Raw genomic sequence first — 19,645 nt, 5'->3', positions numbered from 1 at the left:
AATATATATTTCCTTGTTTATAGCGTTAAATTCTTGGAATTGCTCATCACAGGAGATTTAATCATTCATTCATTTTTTTAAAATTTTGATTTAATTTAAAACCGTTCCCAAGTGTCTTAACTCAATCACTGCCAGCCATTTTAAAGCATTTTGACATTTTCAAGATCAAGAGGATATTGTGTTAAATAATTAGATATACACTGCAGGCTCTTCTTCTTCTTTTTTTTTGCCCACCTCCCTGCCGGGCATAGCATCATGTCAAGTTTGATTCTGCCTTTTGCCGGTCCTTTATAATTACCAGTAGCATCGACATCTGCACAGAGCAATCAAATACAGTACATACCTTTTATCAGGAGCTCGCTCTAATCAATGAATCCAAGAAAACACAATACAGCCTTGCTTTACAGCGTTTTACTTTGACGCGATAGCCTGCCAAACCGGTGGGGATGAGCAGCGCTTGAAAGTGGCGCTGGATATTCATCAGGCCTAGTCACTCATGTCAAGGGCAGAGAAAGTTGCTGTTATATGTACAGTAAATTATGATTATGTAACAGTGAGGTGGGAGTAATAGAAGGAATCACTCACAGACACATTTTAAAAAATTTGATCAAACTTTGTCGTTTAATTTGACTCTTAATAGGTGGGCAGTGATTCATTTGTCATCCATTCAAGTCATTAAAACAGTTTTACAAGTGGCCTTAAAGACCTTGTAAAGTGATTTGAGAGATTTATTTTAAATCAATTTTTCATGGTAGAAAACATAGTAATCAATTCTGGAGACAGACTTAAACTGTTGTTCACTATTTGAATTTAAAACATTTTTGTAGGTGGGTGTGTCTAAGACTGGACCAAGGTGTGTCATTTTTTTTAAATTTGGAACATTTCGTAAGTTGTTCTATTACTAAACCAAACCTTAAAACCAAGGTACCCAACCATGATTTTTACCTTTTTTTGTTTTCAGCTGAGAAAAACTGATGAGCAGTGTCACATTATGAGAGCCCTTCATGTCGCTTCTTGACGTAAGAGGCGCGTTCCAGCAACTCGATGCCAAATATACTTCACAGTGGAAATTTTTGTTTTTTGAGGAAATGCACTCAAGCATTCCCTTTGCTGCCTCTCGGCTTCAAATTGAATTCTCATCTTCCATTCTCTTGAAGTCGTAAACATTGTGTTTAAAAGAACATTCCTTATCAAAAAGAGCCATCCGGAGAATAATTATTAATAATGAAAGCAGAACTTTTCAAGCGAGTGCTGGGGAATTTCAACAATATTTTTGTCAGCGAGAATTAGAGCGGCAGAACTGAACAGCCATTCCTCCCGAGTCCTCTCGCTGTCTTTTTTCTTGGCTGAGACCGGGCACGGCTAATCTGTTGTGTCACACAGGCACATTCTCTTATCGACCTCGCCATGATCCAACAGCGACACAGCTCTGACACACACACACACACACACACACAAATTCAGTCGCACTCTTCTCACCGGCAGATCAACACCTTTTGGCAGAATCAGTACGACAACACACGCGCTCAAAGTGTACAAGGTTGTTTGAATGAATTGTGAGTGAAGGGAGAAATTTTCTAGGTGCACAGTCGAGACATAAGTAAGTAGGTAGGTCAAAGTATACAGTAGGGACGGCGAGTACTAAAACCAGATATCGTATCAGCCCAATACCAAAGGTATCAAACAGATTCATTAGTGGACTTCTAGACCGACACATTACTACCCTAACCCAGCATTTGAATGTGGATTTTAGATTTCTTGTCCAATCACATTTCAGCCTTCATGTGTCACCATGCCAATCTAATCTGCCCGGGGCTTTCTGAGTCAGTTGTGTCCTCTGGTGTAACTTCAACTATATTAATTTTAGCAACCCAGTGACCAGCTTGCTATCTTAAACTCATTTGGTCCCCAAAAAACGTATAACTATGTTCTATTTTTAATGTTTTGAGTGTCCCAAAGACGTATTTATACGTTTTTGTTGTTGTTGTTTTTTAAATGCTAGAGCATACAGAAGGCTTTGATGCAGCCTCTCAACTGCAAGAAAATTTGAAGAAATGGTAATTATTACACAAACGGCCAGTAGGGGGCAGCAGAGCAGAAGAGATCAATCAGGGCCATGTTGAAAAAAGCTCATTTACTCACATTCCTAAATAGATTTGTGAATAATGATGAAACTTAGCTATATTCTAATGCTAATTGCTGCAAAACGGAAACAGAAATATATTTTTTTCCTGATGAAAGAAGGGACTCTAATCTTTCTTTTGGTAGGTTTCATGTTTTTATAGCAATAGAACACAATATTCTGTGGGCCTTGCAAAATCTGTCAAAATCCAGTAAAATAGCCGGGAGTGAAGGGGGTTGCTTCAGTGAAAATGGCTGGGAGTGAATGAGTTATGGGGGAATGTAGGAAGCAGGTTGACGAATGATAGACTGGTTGGTGGTGGGCAGGTCATCTGACAGTTAGGTCAACTTCGAGACACATTTTCTTTGGTAGGTTGACGGGTAGATGATGGGAAGATAGGCAACACGGTAGCTCCAAGGCTTGGACTTGAAGGTATGTAGTTTAACAGGTAGGTAGGAAGGACAAAGGTAAGTTGACTTAAAGACAGGCAGGAGGGTCATTTCATGCCAAGTCAGCCAGCAAATTTTAACCAAGCAGGTTTTGATTACAATGAAACTTGGTGTACTTGTTGATAGTGATGGCACAACTCTCAAATATGAGGTCAATTGGAGCAGGGGTTCGTGAGTTACGGCCCTCTGAATCTGGACATTTTGGGCAAAAAGGGGTGTGGTACCAGCTCAGTGGACAAGTGGTAGAGGGTCAGCCTTGAGATGAAGAGGTTGTGGGTTCAATCCCCGGCCGCGTCTTACAAAAGACTGTAAAAATGGGACCCATTTGCCTCCCTGCTTGTCACTCAGCATTAAGGGTTGGAAATGTTAGGTTAGATCACCAAATTATTCCCGAGCGCGGCCACTGCTGCAGCTCACCGCTCCCTCAGGGGATGGGTCAAATGCAGAGAACGAATTTCGTCCCACTTAGGTGGGTGTGACAAACAGTGGTACTTTAACTGGTTGCTTTTTGATACCTTATAGCACAAGAACTAGTGGGCCAATCTTCACAAAACCTGGATTGTTGGAAAGGGAAATCAACAAGGATTCCAAATCTGCAACCATTTAAAAGATTTGTGCATATTTTTGGTAACATTTTGACCTTTTGTTTTAGTTGACCTTGGAACTGACCTTGCCGATCACAAGACCTGAACAAAAATTTTCATAAAATGTCATCTCAGATTTTCTCTAAAGCATAAAAAAATAAAATAAATCAAAGATGTTTTTTGTTTGTTTAGTAGGAACAAGGAGCCAACGTATCCAGACTTTCGATGAATATTCGACTAATATAAAAAGTTACTAAAATATGCACCAATCTTCTAAGCAATCACAGTTTGGGAATCCTTTCCAGCATTACCTGTTTTGTGAAGATTGACCCAACAGTATATAAGGGTTCCAATGGGGGTGGCCACGCCCCTTTTTGCCCCAAATGTCCAAATTCAGTGTGCCGTAGCTCCCAAACTCCTGCTCCTATTGACCTAAAATGTGAGATTTGGTATTTTGCCATCACTATCCACAAGTGAACAAAGTTTCATTAAAATTTCAATCTGCTTGCTAAAACCCATCAGGTGATTCGGCATGGAACGACCCAGGAAGGGGATAGTGAGGTAAGATAAGGCCGGTAATTTGTTAGTTATGTAGACTTTAAGAGAGACTGGTAGGTGGTTAGATGAGAATTTACGTAGGTTGAAGTTTATACAGGTAGGTAGGCCTACAGGTAGGTCAGCTGATTGACAGGAAAATTTTGCCATTGGCAATTCAATATGTGGACAAATGTGTAGGTTGGTAGTTCATAATAAGGAGAAGTAGGAAGATGGTCAGTGGACGGGGACAATGTCAGGTAGGACAAAAGGTCGGTTGTCTTGACCGGGTTGGTAGGGAACCGTTGGATAAGAAGGCAGATGGGTAGTTAAATAAACATTAAGATAGGCTTGGTGAGAAGACAGGTAGGTCGAGAAGGAAAACAGAAATCGTGAATTCCTCAGAAGGTGTGCGGGTGCTATTTGACACAATTCCACCTCTTGCTCCGGGCTGCTTTAGCCCTCTGATAAATAACACATGAGGTTTCCTTTTTGCATTCTTTCCAGGCCTTTGCTAAGACCTATCGTCTCACGTTGTAGTTGTGTTACCGCTGCCGTGAAGGTAAGTTCACGCCTTGCTACCGAAAAATAGCCGGACAGAACAAACGAGCCTTTTTTGAAACGGAAAATGTTTTGGGATGTGTTGATACCTGCTACTTAATTTTTTTCTCTTTTGTTACAACTGGGTTCGCACCTTCCTGTGCACTCCCGGTACTGCTGTGCTTATCCAGCATGCGCATCATCATTTTCAGGCACTCCTCATGGCTCAACCAGAATTCAGGGTGAGATTTGGAGCTCTGGAGACTCAGAAAGGGGAGGGCGGAAGATTGCTTTTCCTTGAGCCGAGAGTCGATGACTGGCTTATAATGAAGTTGAGTGTGTAGAGCTCACACCGAACACAACTGTGATGGGGGTGGGGGGAGTTGATAATGATTCTCGGGGTGGGGAAGCGTATGGAGGGAGGTGCAGTGGGGGGTCACAGTATTGAGCGAGTGACTGTTCTGGAGCTGGCAGCCTGTCAAATTATTCCCCTCGACAGAAACGGCAAAGCTCAAGTGTGATGATTGATGTTCACCCGCTACCCGGATTGGTTGGCGGAGATTTTGTTTTGTGCCAGTTTTCTGGAATGTCTCCGACTCTCTTAGCAAAGTTTGTCCACGTTAGCCTCGCTGGATTTGATTTTGACGCTGACCTGTAATTGTGACGCTAACTCCTTGAGCTGCTTATTCGCTAAAGTTAGTCGACAGCTGTCAGCAGATGTTGTTTGCGTGCAGCTTGGTGGCGTATCGGTGGGAGTGGGGGTGGGGGTGGGGGTGGGGGTGTAAATGACACTACACCGTCAGAAAATAGCGAAACAAAGTCCATACCCGTCCCTCAACGAGCAATCCACACAAATGTACCAGCCCAGCAGAACTGAAAACCAGCAAGGCTTTCTTTGCTAGCACTCACATCGGTAAACCTAGAATGGTCTCCTGAAATTGTATGAATTTATTTCCAACACTCTATTCTCTTCATTTTGTAGCGTTTTTCTTTGCTGCACTGTCAACAGCATGTGAATGTGGATGTTCCATTTATTGTCCAATCAGATTTCAGCCATTGTGTTGCCACGTCGATCTGATCTGCCCTGGGCTTTCAAAATCAGTTGTGCCAGCTGATGTCAACGATATGAGTTTAACACTCGACCCAGTGACGAGCTTGCTTCAACTCATTTTCATAAGCGGCCGACCGGTCGGCAAATGCAAAGTCACCAATGTAACGGACAATAAGTGAGATCCGAGACATACTAATGAAGTAGAATACAGTATATCACTGCCGATGGGTCAAAACCTTGTACCTCCGAAATCGTCACTTTTCAGGAGACCCCAAAAACGTCATTTGTTCAACTATTAACATTGCATCATCAAAGAGAGAAAGTCATTTTCAACACCTTAGATTAGTCAAAAACTTGTCAAAATGACTCGACACATGTCAAATTTGCCAAATTGTGACTTACGAGGTGTGGGCTCGACACCAGCAATATACATATATAATATTTTACAATAATACTTAACAACATATATTTATGATTTCATAAACTCATGCATTTTGGCAACAGACTCTCCACACTTTTTTTTTAGTCAATAGATGAGGCTATTATTGCCAAATATTCATTCACGAGCCTTTATTTCCGCCTGTTTCCTTTTTGTATTATAATAATATAACTAGAGCAGTCCATATCTTCCTTACAAAGCATTGTTTCCTGATAAGAACACCGGGGATAGCAGTTCCGTCACAGCGCGTCGGTGGCTGTATGGTGGAGAGTCGCCCACTGGAATTGGTTCGTGATAGTTTAGTTAAGTCGCATTTGGTCGCATCGGTCGATGTGCGGCGGGCTTTAGTTTAATTGAAGACACTAAATTTGATGTGAATGTGAGTGTGATTGTTTTTTGTGACTGTATGTGCGCTGTCCAGGAAGTAACCTGCCTTTCGCCCAAAGTTAACTGGCTTTGCCCGTGACTCGATCGAGAAGTGTAAGTGCAAGAGAAAATGCATGGATGGATTTTTGTATTAGAGAAGACTAACTGGCCAATTGCAATTATATACACTATCCTTATCTCCAAATAAATTATTTCCTCTAATGGGTGCGCCAATTAGTGTCTCATCCACTTAGGACAAATTAAGGCCTCACTCAAATTGATGCTTCCTTTTTCCTGGTAAGGAAAAAAAAACTGAACTCCTTGGCTCACAAAGGCACACAAAACATTTAACACACATATTGTGCATTTTGGTATTTTGCATTCAGAGTGGAAAAACTGAGTGGTTGTTGTATAAATTAGCCCCACTGTTCCATCACAAATACGACACAATTTCGAAAATTGATAGAAATAGCTGGATAACAAAACTGTTACTTGTTTTTCAGCTCTCCATAATATGATTATTTCCATATCAAACTCCTCCCTAAATAGTCACCTCTGCTGAGCCCATTTGAACTCCTTCGCTAACCAAAACAGCAGCATCCATTCGACCTCCGTTCCGCTGCTCCAAGCGCAGAACGAACGCTTTGAAACCTGGACCCCACACCGCCGACCGCGTCTCTGACCTGAGATCAGACGCGACGACCTGCTGAATTTAAAGCACATTACTAAAAGGAGAGGAAAAGAAGAGTGAAGAGGGAAAAGCGCTGTTCGTCTTTGGTTATTCCCAGTCCAAGGCGAACATATTAGCTAATTGCTAGTAGGCTAGATTCGTTGTTCTGACTGGCTGCCTGTAACAGCCGCGCTGCACAGCAATTTATGGTATCAATTAAGTATCGCGATACCACTTAATGGATCGATACTGCGGATCGTGTGAATATTGCCAAACGATATTTTGTCCCAGCCCTATTGCCTATAGATGCCACCAAATGGTGGCAAAGCACTACTTTTCTATTAGACATGGCTATGGCCTGTGTAAACACATCATTTCTTGGCCACAAGATGGCATCAAAGCAGTCATTTTATATTAGACATAATAGACAGGGCTGATTAATAGTTTTTTTCAGTGAGTAACGGAGAATAGATTCCCAAAATACATCTGAACCTGTGTGAATAGGCGAGTGTGATGTTTAAAATTTTGTTCTAAAAAGTCCCTTTTCCTTACTATGTCCCGTTTCAATGCACCCGCCAACATGAGGTCGTGATGGCGATGGCAAGCACCCTCGTGGTACACCACATGTAACTAATGCAGTGTCACTTTGTGTATTCGAGTGATTCATTTTTGAGCCGGGAGCAATTTTTTTCCACCTTCATTGACAGCGACTCGTCACAGTGCAAATCCGCCAGCACTGTCACAAATGGAGCCCAGCGATAGAAATGTGACTCCTTTTTCGGGGGGGTGTTTTCTTCACCTTTGCCGTCGTCCATTTTACCAATTGACACTTCAGCTGATTGCGAGCCTGCAGGTGTATGGAGAGATTTTGATGACTAGAAAGATGATGTTGACGGCGAATTGTCGCTGGGCGGAAAGCCGCCACCAATGTGGGGTGAAAAGGAGCTCGCTGCGTGTGGTGTCTCAGTAGCGCGTGTAATGCTGATCTTTGCTGAACAGCAGCAAGATGGAGCTAATGGTGCAGGTAAGTGCTTCACTGCTGATTGTTCTCTTTGCTTTCATCCGCCCTCCCCTTTGTAGCGCTTGTGTTTCAGGGATTAGCCTGTCGGTTTCTGATCAGACTCAAGTAGGATACAGATTTTTAACATCTTAACCGGTTTTGAAATGGGAGTCATCCCACACGTGAATAGAAAAGTCCGCATCATCAGGGAAACCATGGGATTGTAAGCCGAGTATAAAATGTACTTCCGGTATTGTGTACAGTGTACAAAGGTTTAAATGCATGTAATTATTTATTTTAATTATTACAAATGGAATAAAAAGTTTTACATTGATATTATCCTTGTTTTAATCGGTATTTAAGCTCCGTCCACACGAAAGACAATTTCAATGTATCCTCACAAGTTTCTTACCGTTTGAGCCGTTCGTCCACACGATGGCGCAGTTTCGGAGCTTGAAACCGATCACTTTTGAAACCGGGCTCCAGAGTGGAAAGATTTCAAAACGCGCCCCGTACGCGTCCGTCTGGACACCACATGCAGGACACTCCTCCAGTGATGACGTAACGGTCGCAGCTCGATGACGACGCATTGTCGCAGATTGATGACGTATGCTGCAATTCTCGCGTGACCGTCAGTCTGTCAACAACAATGGCAGATAGCCGTGTGGTAGTCGTTTTGCGCAGCCTCCTTAGCTTGCCTATTTTTTTGCAGCAAAATATTTTGCTTCTTTATTCCCACGTTCAACAAGCGGTGTTGTACTTGAATCCCCCGCCATTGTCACTTCTCCTGTGTTTCGTCTTTTTCATGTTTGATACATGCAAAGCCATGTATCAAACAAGTTAGAAGTTTGTTTGTCTTCTTTGCTGATTCTTCTTCTAGGCTTTCCGTTAACTCCCTGTGGCTGCGCTACAGCGCCACTCCAGACTTGGCATATACATTACAGCCGTTAAACGTCCTCTGCGTCTTCTTGTGGACACACGCAAGTCTTGAAATGCTTCTGTGTGTACGAGATTTGTTTGAGGAACGAAGCCGGCTTTGCCTTAGTCATGTGGGCCAGAAACATGAACAGGCAGTTAAAACATTTGACCTACTTTCTGGACTTTTATTTTTTATTTTTCAGAAAATATCCCATAATGGTACTATTGAAAAGGCTTATTTCATAGTGAAGGAGTTGGATTAAGGTTTTTACAGTAATTGTGTCAAAATGTTGATAAAAGTTCACCCCCAACATTGTGTGCCCACCTAGCTAACCAGTGGCCTGAAGTAGGGGGTCTGAAATGGTCATTTGGTTCTGTAGCCATATTTGGAGCCCTCCAACACACCCACCAAAGACCTATGTGCCTTTTGACGCTCTAAATATAGTAGAGTTCCCAAATATGCAACCCGAGTTGAAAGTTGAAACCCTACCAACACAAAACATATGCACCCCCAATATATATATATATATATATAATATATATAAGTATTGTGTATTTTTTTTAATCCACATTTAAAGGATTAATATATCACATTTAAAGGATTAATATATCTGAAAATAGTACAATTTACAGGTCTGTATCTACTTTCAAACAAGACGCGGGCCTCCAAATACGGTCCAAAATTTAGCGTGCAATACCCGGTTCCCCAAAGTGGGCGTGGCACCCACCTTTTGAAGGGCTCAAACTTCGGATTCTTTCTTTTGGCATTATAAGGCACGAATGGAATAGAATGGAAAAATCTGACACATTTGAAGATGGATCACTGGGGAGGTTCTGGGGTTTTGCATGGATTGACACGAAATGACCCATTTATGAGACTTGACTTAACTTAAAGTTGAACTACATGACATGACGTGAGTGAGTTCCATGATATGAGACATAACAACTCTGACTTCATTCTTTCCTATACAGTAATTGCTACGCTAACTGTATTAACTTCAATTATAATCGTCGGGAGACAATCTCGCTCGGTATGTGGACTTCGCTTAAGCAGCAATTGGAAAGGTCACTTTTCACGCTAGTTTTGTCTGACTGCAGCCCAACCTTAGAAGAACCGGCGTGTTTCCGAGTGTTTCATAACGCTTCCATCGCTCCGGTAATGTGGCTGTTGATCGCAAAAGGGGAAAATGCTCAAATTGGGGCCAATTGTCAGTTTGTGTGTATCCCGCTTTCAGCTGCTGTGACAGCTGAGCTGTTGGCGTTGTAGCCATTTGGCTCACTTGAACTTAATGTATGAGATTCATGGCCTCGCTCCTGCTGACGATGACAGGGATTATTCCCACTCAGCGCTGAGGTGTGTCTTCTTTACGACCAGGTCGTTATTCAGCATCGCTCTCTCGCTCACTCGCTCTTTTTGCATCCTCATCGCTCGTTCCACTCTCTCTCCGTCTTGTTGTGACGCTCGCACTCCGCCGCTCCGCCAAAATGAACGCACGGAAGTTGTCCCGAGTGGAGAAAATATGGAAGGTGAGTGCTTGAATGTCTTTTGACGTGTTTTCAACTTGCTTGCGATGGCGTCTTGAGTGAGCCATTCAAAGCAATGGCAAGCTGTTTTCAATGCCTGAGGAGTTTTTTTTTCATGTCATTGGTTCGCTTTTGAAGTGGTGATGAAATAATAAGCACTTGAGTTGACAGCTAACGTTTTGTAATAGATGTAAAATCACCGTCATTGTCCGTCGTTGAAACATCTCAAACATAGTAAAGAGCAACTGTGTGTGCGTGATTAAATATACGTCATTGGAGTTTAGAGCAGCTGTTTCTCACTCAATTTGTTTGATTTGGAGCTGTGCGCGTGAATAAAAAGTGTGTTTTATGAACATTTTCTCCTCATTGCCTTACTTGACTCTTGCGGTACGATGAGAAAAAACAGACCGACTGGGTCCAGAGGAAAAATACCTTAATGCACTTTACTTTGAGACTGTGGTTAAGCAGTGTCTGCACTATAATGCGCAGAGTGCCTCAGCGTTCCCATCGTGCTTTGTTAGCTTTTTTAGATGGATGCATATTTAATAAGAGCCCACCCCATCACAAAGTGATGGACCCAAACAAGCATTTTTAGGGCCCACGTTTTTCTTCTTGTTTTTAAATTCATATTAAAGTCATTCATCGTGTCTTTTTAACAACTTTGTATACTAGTGAAACACGTTTGGTCAAATCACGGAAGCTTCGTTTTGCCACGTTGTAATTAAAAGTTGAGCGTTTGCGGCTTTACAGAAAAACACGTCTCTCTGCACATCTCCCATTATTTCCCTGGAAGCAACATGAGGACTCAGATTGTTGGCCTTTTTGCTCATTTCCTGATTCAAAGCGCTCATTAAGTACAAGACAATAGACTTCCTGCAATTCTATATCAGTTTCACACGCAGGATCCAATTAAACCAAAGTCAAACACATGCTGCTCTACATTTAATTTGTTGGTCACTATCGCCAACAGAAATAATGGGAATGGCATGAAAGGAAACGTTATGAGGCGGACAATCTAGTGCCCCAAATGTTGAGCACGTAAACAGGGCGTGATTTAACTCGACAAACAAAACATAAATGACAAATGAAAAACAATGATGACAAAAGATTGACAGAAAAAATAAGGTAAGATTAGAAAGCTAAAAGAGATGGATGAAGCCATGCAGAGGGCACGTCCGGGCGTGCAAGATGGTCTCCAGTTGCCCACGTCACATGTATAGTCGACTACATCATCTGCAAGCTGCTTTGCATGTGCCAAACTCATGAGCTGACCCCAGCGAGTCAATTTTTGCTTTTGCAATATAAGTATCAATTAAAATAAATAAAATATATATTCAATTTTTTACAGGGATCAGAATTGGTGAGAATTTGACCATTCTGATTCAAACATGAATTCCTCTTATTGATCTTTTATTTTTTTTAATCTCCGGAGAGCTCAATTCATTCGGTAATTTTACCGATTTGACATGTCATCATCATTTCTCTCTTTTTATTTATTTATTTATTATTATTTAGATATATTTTTTTATACCTTATTCTTTTGTATGTGCGTGTGTATGTATTAGTTCACCTAAAACCTATTTTAAAAATCCCATACCGTTCACCTAAACCGAACACTTCAGAATCCGTCGTGAGGCCGTCAGGAGACCCGAGGAAGGACCAAAGAAAGGAAAGTGAAATCCATCACTGACCAGACACCACCCACCGGGCCACCAACCAGAGTCCTTCACCAACCCCAGAAACATCTCAATTCCAACAAATCAGGGAGACCTCAAGAGACCAAAGGAGAGACTGAGGAAAGGAAGGAAGGACAGACGAAGCCGAGTGAGATCCACAGACACCAGCCTCCACCGATTCAATGACCAGAGGAAGAAGCAGATTGTGTCTGAGTTTCCATAGATGCTGGTGTGGTGGCGTGCATGAAAAGGAGCTTTCCAACAACCTCAGTGACCTCGAACCCCGAGATAGGAGAGCCCATCTAAGGGTCCCCAGGCCCTGCTTCCTCCAAGGAAGACGTGTCGGTGGAAGGGAGGAGGTCTTCGAAGTATTCTCCCCACCGATTCACAATGTCCCGAGTCGAGGTCAGCAGTTCCACATCTCCACTTTACACAGTGTTAATGGCGCACTGCTTTCCTCTCCTGAGACGCCGGATGGTGGACCCGAGTTTCTTCGAAGCCATCCGGAAGTCGTTTTCCATAGCCTCACCAAACTCCTCCCATGTCCGAGGTTTTGCCTCAGCGACCGCTGAAGCCGCATTCCGCTTGGCCAGCCGGTACCTGTCAGATGACTCCGGAGTCCCACAGGCCAAACGGGCCCAATAGGACTCCTTCAGCTTGACGGCGTCCCTTACCGGGTACGAGGATTGCCGCCACAACAGGCTCCAAACACCTTACGTCCACAGCTCTGATCGGCCGCCTCAACAATGGAGGCGCGGAACATGGTCCACTCGGACTCAATGCTGCAGGTGCATGTTTTCGCTCAGCTGAGCAACTATTAAAATGCACATTTATATCAAATTAAATCACCAGAAAGCCATGTCATAGTTTGTGGCATATTTGCATTTTAGATTATTATAAATTATATTTTTAAGAAAGAAAGTTTTACAATCAGCATGTCATGGATTTTTCATCTGTGTATCTTAGCACATACTCATCCACATGTTGCCGTATCTGGAACATAAACATTCTTATCAGCAGAGGTTGAGTTGGAGGGAGTAGATTAGGCCGCAATGTAGATAGCGACCACACTATCTGACTTGTGCGCTGTCAGCGCAGCGTCAGTCTCACGGGAGATGCGGATGCAGTTTTGTAAGCCCCCGCGTCAGTCGTATGTCAAAGCCAATGCATATTTCATGCTTCGCTACCTGCACATGGACCCAGCTCAGAGATTAGTAACAGAAACTTTGTAATTCCAATGCATGAAATGGTGAGCCGTGAACACTAGCTTCTATGCTATTGATCAGAGACTTTTTACGCTGCACTCTACAATGATTAATGCACTGCACTTTTTTTGGTTTAAAATGAATGCAATGCTAATTTATGTTAGCCGGCTGCCGTTCTCATGGTACATAAGCATTAAGCTTGCTGACTTGTGCACGTGATGCAGTCTTGAAAGTATTTTGAATAAATATCAAAATCAACGGCTTGAAGCAAATAAACTTTGCCTCTCATTGGGTCGAGACACTGAATCTTAGGATTCGACTGGACTCAATCATTTTCAATTGTAGGCTGAATCATAGCTATTATTGTTACGTTTTTATTGCCTGAGTTGAGCAGATTTGAATCCCAATCTGAAAAAATTAATGTGTGCGAATTTGATAAAAACAAAATTTAAAAAAACAAACAAACAATTATTTAGCAATAAATATGACTATAAAACTCCTGAGAAAAAAGGGATATAGTTTCACCATGTTGTTGTTTAAACTGCAGGGGTTAAAGCTGAGAAAACAGTTGCCGTTTATAATCCGAAGTTTACAGTACAATCAGGACCAAGCCCTGACAAAAATAGTGTAAATCCGTGTTAATTAATGCTGCCCATGAAAAGTTAATAATTACCACAAGATGGCAGCAAAGCATGACATAAACCTCCTCAACTCAACTCAACATAGTTCCTTGGCACCATGATACCACAAAATGGCGCCCAAGAGCGCAATGGCAGTAAACAATTGGTGAATGGATAAAAAAAATAAAAAATAAAGCAAATAGGTGAATCCATACGTAGCTAATCGCAAATATTTGGAAGGGTTCTGTAGGGTTGTTTTTTTGGGGTTCGGCGGTTTCACATTGTTTTTAGTGGCTTGAAAATCATTTACATTTCACAACAATATATTGTATGCAGTATATTCCCTGCTGTAGCTTTCACGTTTTGCTTCAAGGGTTGTTCGATTAAGTCCATATACGTCGTGTGTATGAAATGCTATGACGTGAGCAAGCAGGAGTAATTACAATAAAGGCGCTCTCGACGCGAAGGTCTCTGTCGGCCGTGGGAGTCCTTGGAGATGAGGAGCAGCTTGATGATGAAAACCTTTTCAGTCCCAGCTGAATGGAGCCGTGTTCATTCACATCCCTTCCACTCATTTTCTTTTAATCACGCCCTCCTGCCTTTCTGCTCCCCCGCGCTTTCAACGGGGATAGAATAGTCGTGAATTATTAATTATCCTATCCTTGAATATAATTAATGATCACATCCTGGTAATGTGATATATTGTACTGTTAATTCCGTGTTCAATACGCTCCCTCGCACATTCTGAAATACAGATTGAAATGTATTTTGTTCCATTTAAAACACTCATAAAGAGCGTGCAAGGCTAACAAACTGTCGACGGATCCGCAAATGGGTTGTGCGCATTATGCTGACTAAGGCTAACTCTCCGTTTTTTATTTTATTTTACTGCCTTGTCATTGATTTTATTTTCCTTCTGTGGGGCTATATCGTCTGACGCGTAGCCAACCCACCACACTCATGTTTGCGTGGTTTTCAACGTGTGTGTGCCTTTGCAAATAAATTAGATCATCAAGGAAGACACTTTAATGGAACGGTATAACAAGGGATATTCTCTTTGGATTTGTGACAAAGGTGAGAATGAATTATCAGAACAAACATTTGACAATTTTGGCAGTTGTTTGCGCAGGCTTGCAAATGGACTATCACTGAACAAATATATCACTTTTATCACTTTTAACCACCTCATGAGTACGCAAATCCAAAGTAATGCTTTGCCTTCTGATACCAAATAATTCATCTCGGTGCTGCTTATCATATTACCACCTCAACATCATACATAAATTCTCAATAAATTGAAGATAATATTATTTCCTGCTTCCCCGGTACTGTCTAAAAATGTAATCAATGCAATTTTAGGCACATGTGTTGAGAGTTTGTAATAATATTTATTGGGGATGTCCCGATCACACTTTTTTTGGACCCGAGTCCGACTCGCTTCACTTTGAGATCGGCCAATTCCGAGTCCCGATCCAATACCTCTGCATTTTATTAACTCATTGTCTCCCAGCCATCTTTACTTCACTCCCGGCTGTTTTACTGGATTTGTATTGATTTTGCAAGGCCCACAGAATATTGCGTTCTATTGCTATAAAACATGGAACCTGCCAAAAGAAAGATTAGAGTCTCTTCTTTCACCAAGAAAATAAAGTATATTTCTATGTTCCCGTTGTGCAGCAATTAGCATTAGAATATAAGTTTCATCATTATTCCCAAATCTATTTAGCACTGTGAGTAAATGAGCTTTTTTTCAACATGGCCAGAGTTGATCTTGTTTGCTCTGCTGCCACCTGCTGGCCATTTGTGTAATAACTACCACTTTTTCAACCATTCTTTGCAGTTGAGAGGCTGCATCAAAGCCTTCTGTGTGCTCCAGCATTAACAAAACAACATAAGAAAACATATAAATACATCTTTGGGACACCTAAAACTAGGGATGTCCTGATCACACTTTTGGACCCGAGTCTGAGTCCGAAAAGTTGTTTGTTTTTTAGCCCCAACACCTTTTATATGGTGAGTGGACAGTGGTTAAACTAAGTAAAACATTTAAACCCCCTTTTTTGGCTCATCTATGAGTTACTCAAAGGGCTATTATTAACCGGTATATACATTTTTCGCAAGAGCTTTATTTTTGAGAACCTACTGTAGCCGCTTTAAAACATGCTACTTAACACAAATTGATGGGCTAGCCTAATGTTGTTTTACTTTAGGAAGAAAAAAAATACAGTATATATGTGCGTGAAACAAGCCAACTTGACAATAAACAAAAGACTGCATTTGAAGAGCAAGGAAGCAAAAAATGTATTTAATCTTACCAGAGTAAGACTTTGGGTCTGGACTCGCACCATTCTAGACTGCCGGCTCAGGCGGGATTTGCAGTATGCAGACAAGAATCCAACGCCCTGCAGTGTGAAGGTAGCCCAATTCCACAATGCTACCATGAATGCCGGGCGGCACGGTGGGTGACTGGTTAGCACGTCCGCCTCTCAGTGCAGAGGACATGAGATCGAGTCCGGGCTTTCTGGGTGGAGTTTGCATGTTCTCCCCGTGCTCACGTGGGTTTTCTCCGGGTACTCCGGTTTCCTCCCACATTCCAAAGACGTGCATGGCAGGTTAATTGAACACTCCAAATTGTCCCTATAGGTGTGATTGTGATTGTGGATGGTTGTTCGTCTCCGTGTGCCCTGCGATTGGCTGGCAACCAGTTCAGGGTGTACCCCGCCTACTGCCCGAAGCCAGCTGGGATAGGCTCCAGCGACCCCCGCGACCCTTGTGAGGATAAGCGGTTAAGAAAATGGATGCCTGGATGGAATGAATCCCAATTTTTTTGTGAGAAATTTGAAGTTCGGTATTTTGAAAATGTTGTGAATTTTGTGAGTGGGAATGGATAATAAGATGTTTTGAATATGTTCAAGTTGGAATGGTTTGACTCGGTCAAGAAATGTTGAGTCTAGGAGGGAATATTGTAAAATATGTCAAAACATGTACATTTTGTTAGTGAGAAATGAAAATATTTGGATTTTTTTTGTGGGACTTTTAATGGTGATTTTTTTTTTTGTTATCTGAGAATTTGAAGAATTTTCCAAGATGAATTAAATGAGCTCATTATTTTGAATTCCCAAAAGAGAACGGCATGAATCTGTCATGTTGAATATACTATTAGGAATGAATGGGGTGAGAAAAAAATAGCGACAATATAGTACCCAGGATGAAAGATGTCCTAAGCATTCACACAATTATGCGTGTTCCACGATTTAGCTGGTTTTATTTAAAACAAAATAACACCCAACCCCCCCTCCCCCCCCCCCCCCCCCCCCCAGCTGCTTTTCCATAAATCTTTTGGCGCCCCCCTGGGGAGTTGTGCCTCACACTTAAAGTGCTGATACACTCTCCTCCTCATGCACCTGAATGGTGTTTTTAACATTCATGCATTATTTACCACCAAACTAAGCATGCACTTGTAACGAATTGGGTGGAGATGTTTTAATTTTATTTTAATTTTTTTTCTTTATCTTGATCCAATCAGCTAATATGGTTGGTTCTTCTTTGCGTGGCGTCTCAGTCAGACGTCATTTTGGAGTTACAGGACAGCATCTTGGAATATCTTATTTAGAGGCAGTCCAGCATTACGCGTAAGAAGCTCGAGAGTCAATCAGAGGTGAAGCCGCCAGAATAGAAAATGAATAATGGAAGTGGAAAATGGGGGGGGGGGGGGGGGGAAGACATCAGCAATTGCGCGTGCCCATCAGATGGGCTGTTTAAAAAAAACAAAAATGAAAATCAGCAATGTCCAAGGCCGTATGGAAGATGGATTAAACATAGTATGCTTCAGTAAAGTTGTAAAAAATTGACTGCAGACTAAAAAAAGAAAAATACACAAGCTGCTGCACATTTGTAAAAGAAAAAACATTCTATGTCAATATTTTTTGTTGTCAGTTTTGTCGTGACTCGGGCATTGTTCAGGATAATCCTTTAGCTGTGATTTTCAAAGTTTATTACAAGTAACACAGGTGGTAGGAAATCACTGAATTAAATCGATTTTTTATTTATTTAGTACAATACATGGGTTAAGTACAGTTCAGTTGTATTTAACTTTAAAGTACAATACATTTGTTATTAATCATTTAGAATTGTTTGTTTTCAAATATTTATCCAGTTACAATTTGTATTAGGGATGTACGATAACTGTTCTTTTCCAACGATAACGATACATTTGTGCTTCTCCAAACCAATACCGATAACTGCAAAAAAAAATTCAAAATATAAACTACAAATTAGGGCTGGACAATAAATCAAATTAATTCGATTAATTTGTCATTTTAAAAATGGACGATTTGAAATGCATTTTGGCAACAGAGACTCTCCATCCCTCGCTTTTTAGCCACAAAATTAGAGCTGGGCAATTAATCAATTTAATTTGATTAACTCATTCAGGTCCGGCCATTTTTACTGAAACAATCCCCTTCACTCCCGGCTGTTTTACTCAATTTTGACTGATTTTGTAACGCCCACAGAATATTGTTCTATTGCTATAAAAACATAGAACCTATTAAAAGAAAGGTTGGAGTATTTTCTTTCATCAGGATTTTTTAAAATATTTCTATCTGTTTCTGTTTTGCAGCAATTAGCATTAGAATATAGCTAAGTTTCATCATTATTCCCAAATCTATTTAGAACTGTGAGTAAATGAGCTTTTTTCAACATGGTCCTGGTTGAGCTCGTTTGCTCTGCTGCCAACTGCTGGCCGTTTGTGTAATAGCTACCATTTCTTCAACCGTTCTTTGCAGTTGAGAGGCTGCATCAAAGCCCTTATGTATGCGCTAGCATAAAAAACGTACAAATACGTCTTTGGGGCACTTAAACATTTAAAATTGAACGTATTTATACGTTTTGGGAGTAAATGAGTCAATTTGTCATTTTAAAAATGGACGATTTGAAACTTTGGCAACAGAGACTCGCCTTTTAGCCATAGGCACATTTAAAATTATATACTTAAATGACTAAAGCAAATTTTGTATATTCTGTATTGATATGGCTTGGCAGCAATTGGCTTAAGCCCACTTCCAACCAGGAAATAACTTTTGTGCAATTCTAAGACAGAAATTCTCCTTTTATTTATTTGTGAACATGTGTATAATAATAAATGAATAGTGGAGTAATGGATTCCCTCTCACAAGAATTTGTAATTTTCTATGAATGCCACATGACAGCAAAATATCAGTTATTGCTTTGGCTTGAGCATAAGAACAGCAACAGGACGTTTTTTTTTTCAGTGAATAAGGGAAGGAAGATAGGTTGAGGTGCCACCCCAAAAAAATCCATTGCCAAACGGTAAATATGTGGAGGTTCACTGTAGTTCATCATGCTGTATTTCTGGAAAGCGTGGCTCAAAAATAGAAGTCTGCCATAATGCTGCTGAATCAAGCCAATTGGCTGACTTTAACAGCAAAACATTGATGAGGGTCAAAAAGTCCGAAAAATGATCCCTTCATCACTTTCAACCAAACGGAGACACATTTGGACTTTTAAGTATGTGATGTCTCCTTAACCTTTTGTACGCCGTGATTTAGAGCGGCAGTTCCGCAGACCCGTGTTGCCCCCCCCCCCCCCCCATCCCCCCATGGTGCAGCTGCAGGTGCAGCAATGACAGCAGACCACAGGGACGAAAATGATTGAGCAGCTGCATGACGCAAACGGCTTGCTTACAAAATCAGCAGGCCGCTGATTGATGAGGAAAGTCTTGGTGAGTGCGCCTGGGAGGACGTCGGGAAATAAGATCAGAAAATGTGGTGGGGGGGCCTCACGCGAGAACATTGCAGAATTGTGAGAGCATACGCGTTCATAATAAAAGATGGCAGACAACGACTTCCTGTCGAGCCTGATTGGGTCTAACTGATAACGATCCGTGTTCTGGTCTCTGTCTGATCCTCTTGTCTGCGTTGTTCAT

General features: G+C 41.5%; 1 protein-coding gene across 6 annotated transcripts in view; it reads left to right on the top strand.

Moving 5' to 3' along the window:
* Positions 1-19,645, top strand: part of dpp6b (dipeptidyl-peptidase 6b) — a 122,807-nt gene that overhangs the window by 37,672 nt on the left and 65,490 nt on the right. Inside the window, exon 1 of one of the 6 annotated variants that reach the window (XM_086080128.1) lies at positions 7,747-7,779. The exons of 4 other annotated variants lie outside the window; for them this stretch is intronic. In XM_086080128.1, the coding sequence (XP_085936254.1) occupies positions 7,762-7,779 (18 nt within the window). In that variant the 5' untranslated portion in view covers positions 7,747-7,761. Of the gene's footprint in view, positions 1-7,746; positions 7,780-10,143; positions 10,201-19,645 lie in introns of those variants that run through there. One more of the 6 variants, XM_086080112.1, reaches the window with a different exon arrangement.

This window comes from Leptonotus elevatus, chromosome 1 (genome assembly GCF_054856555.1).
Source record: "Leptonotus elevatus isolate MCC_2025b chromosome 1, RoL_Lele_1.0, whole genome shotgun sequence".
Classification (NCBI taxonomy): Eukaryota; Metazoa; Chordata; class Actinopteri; order Syngnathiformes; family Syngnathidae; genus Leptonotus; species Leptonotus elevatus.
The sequence above is the reverse complement of the archived record's forward strand: the minus strand, read 5'-3'. Positions and strand labels throughout refer to the sequence as shown.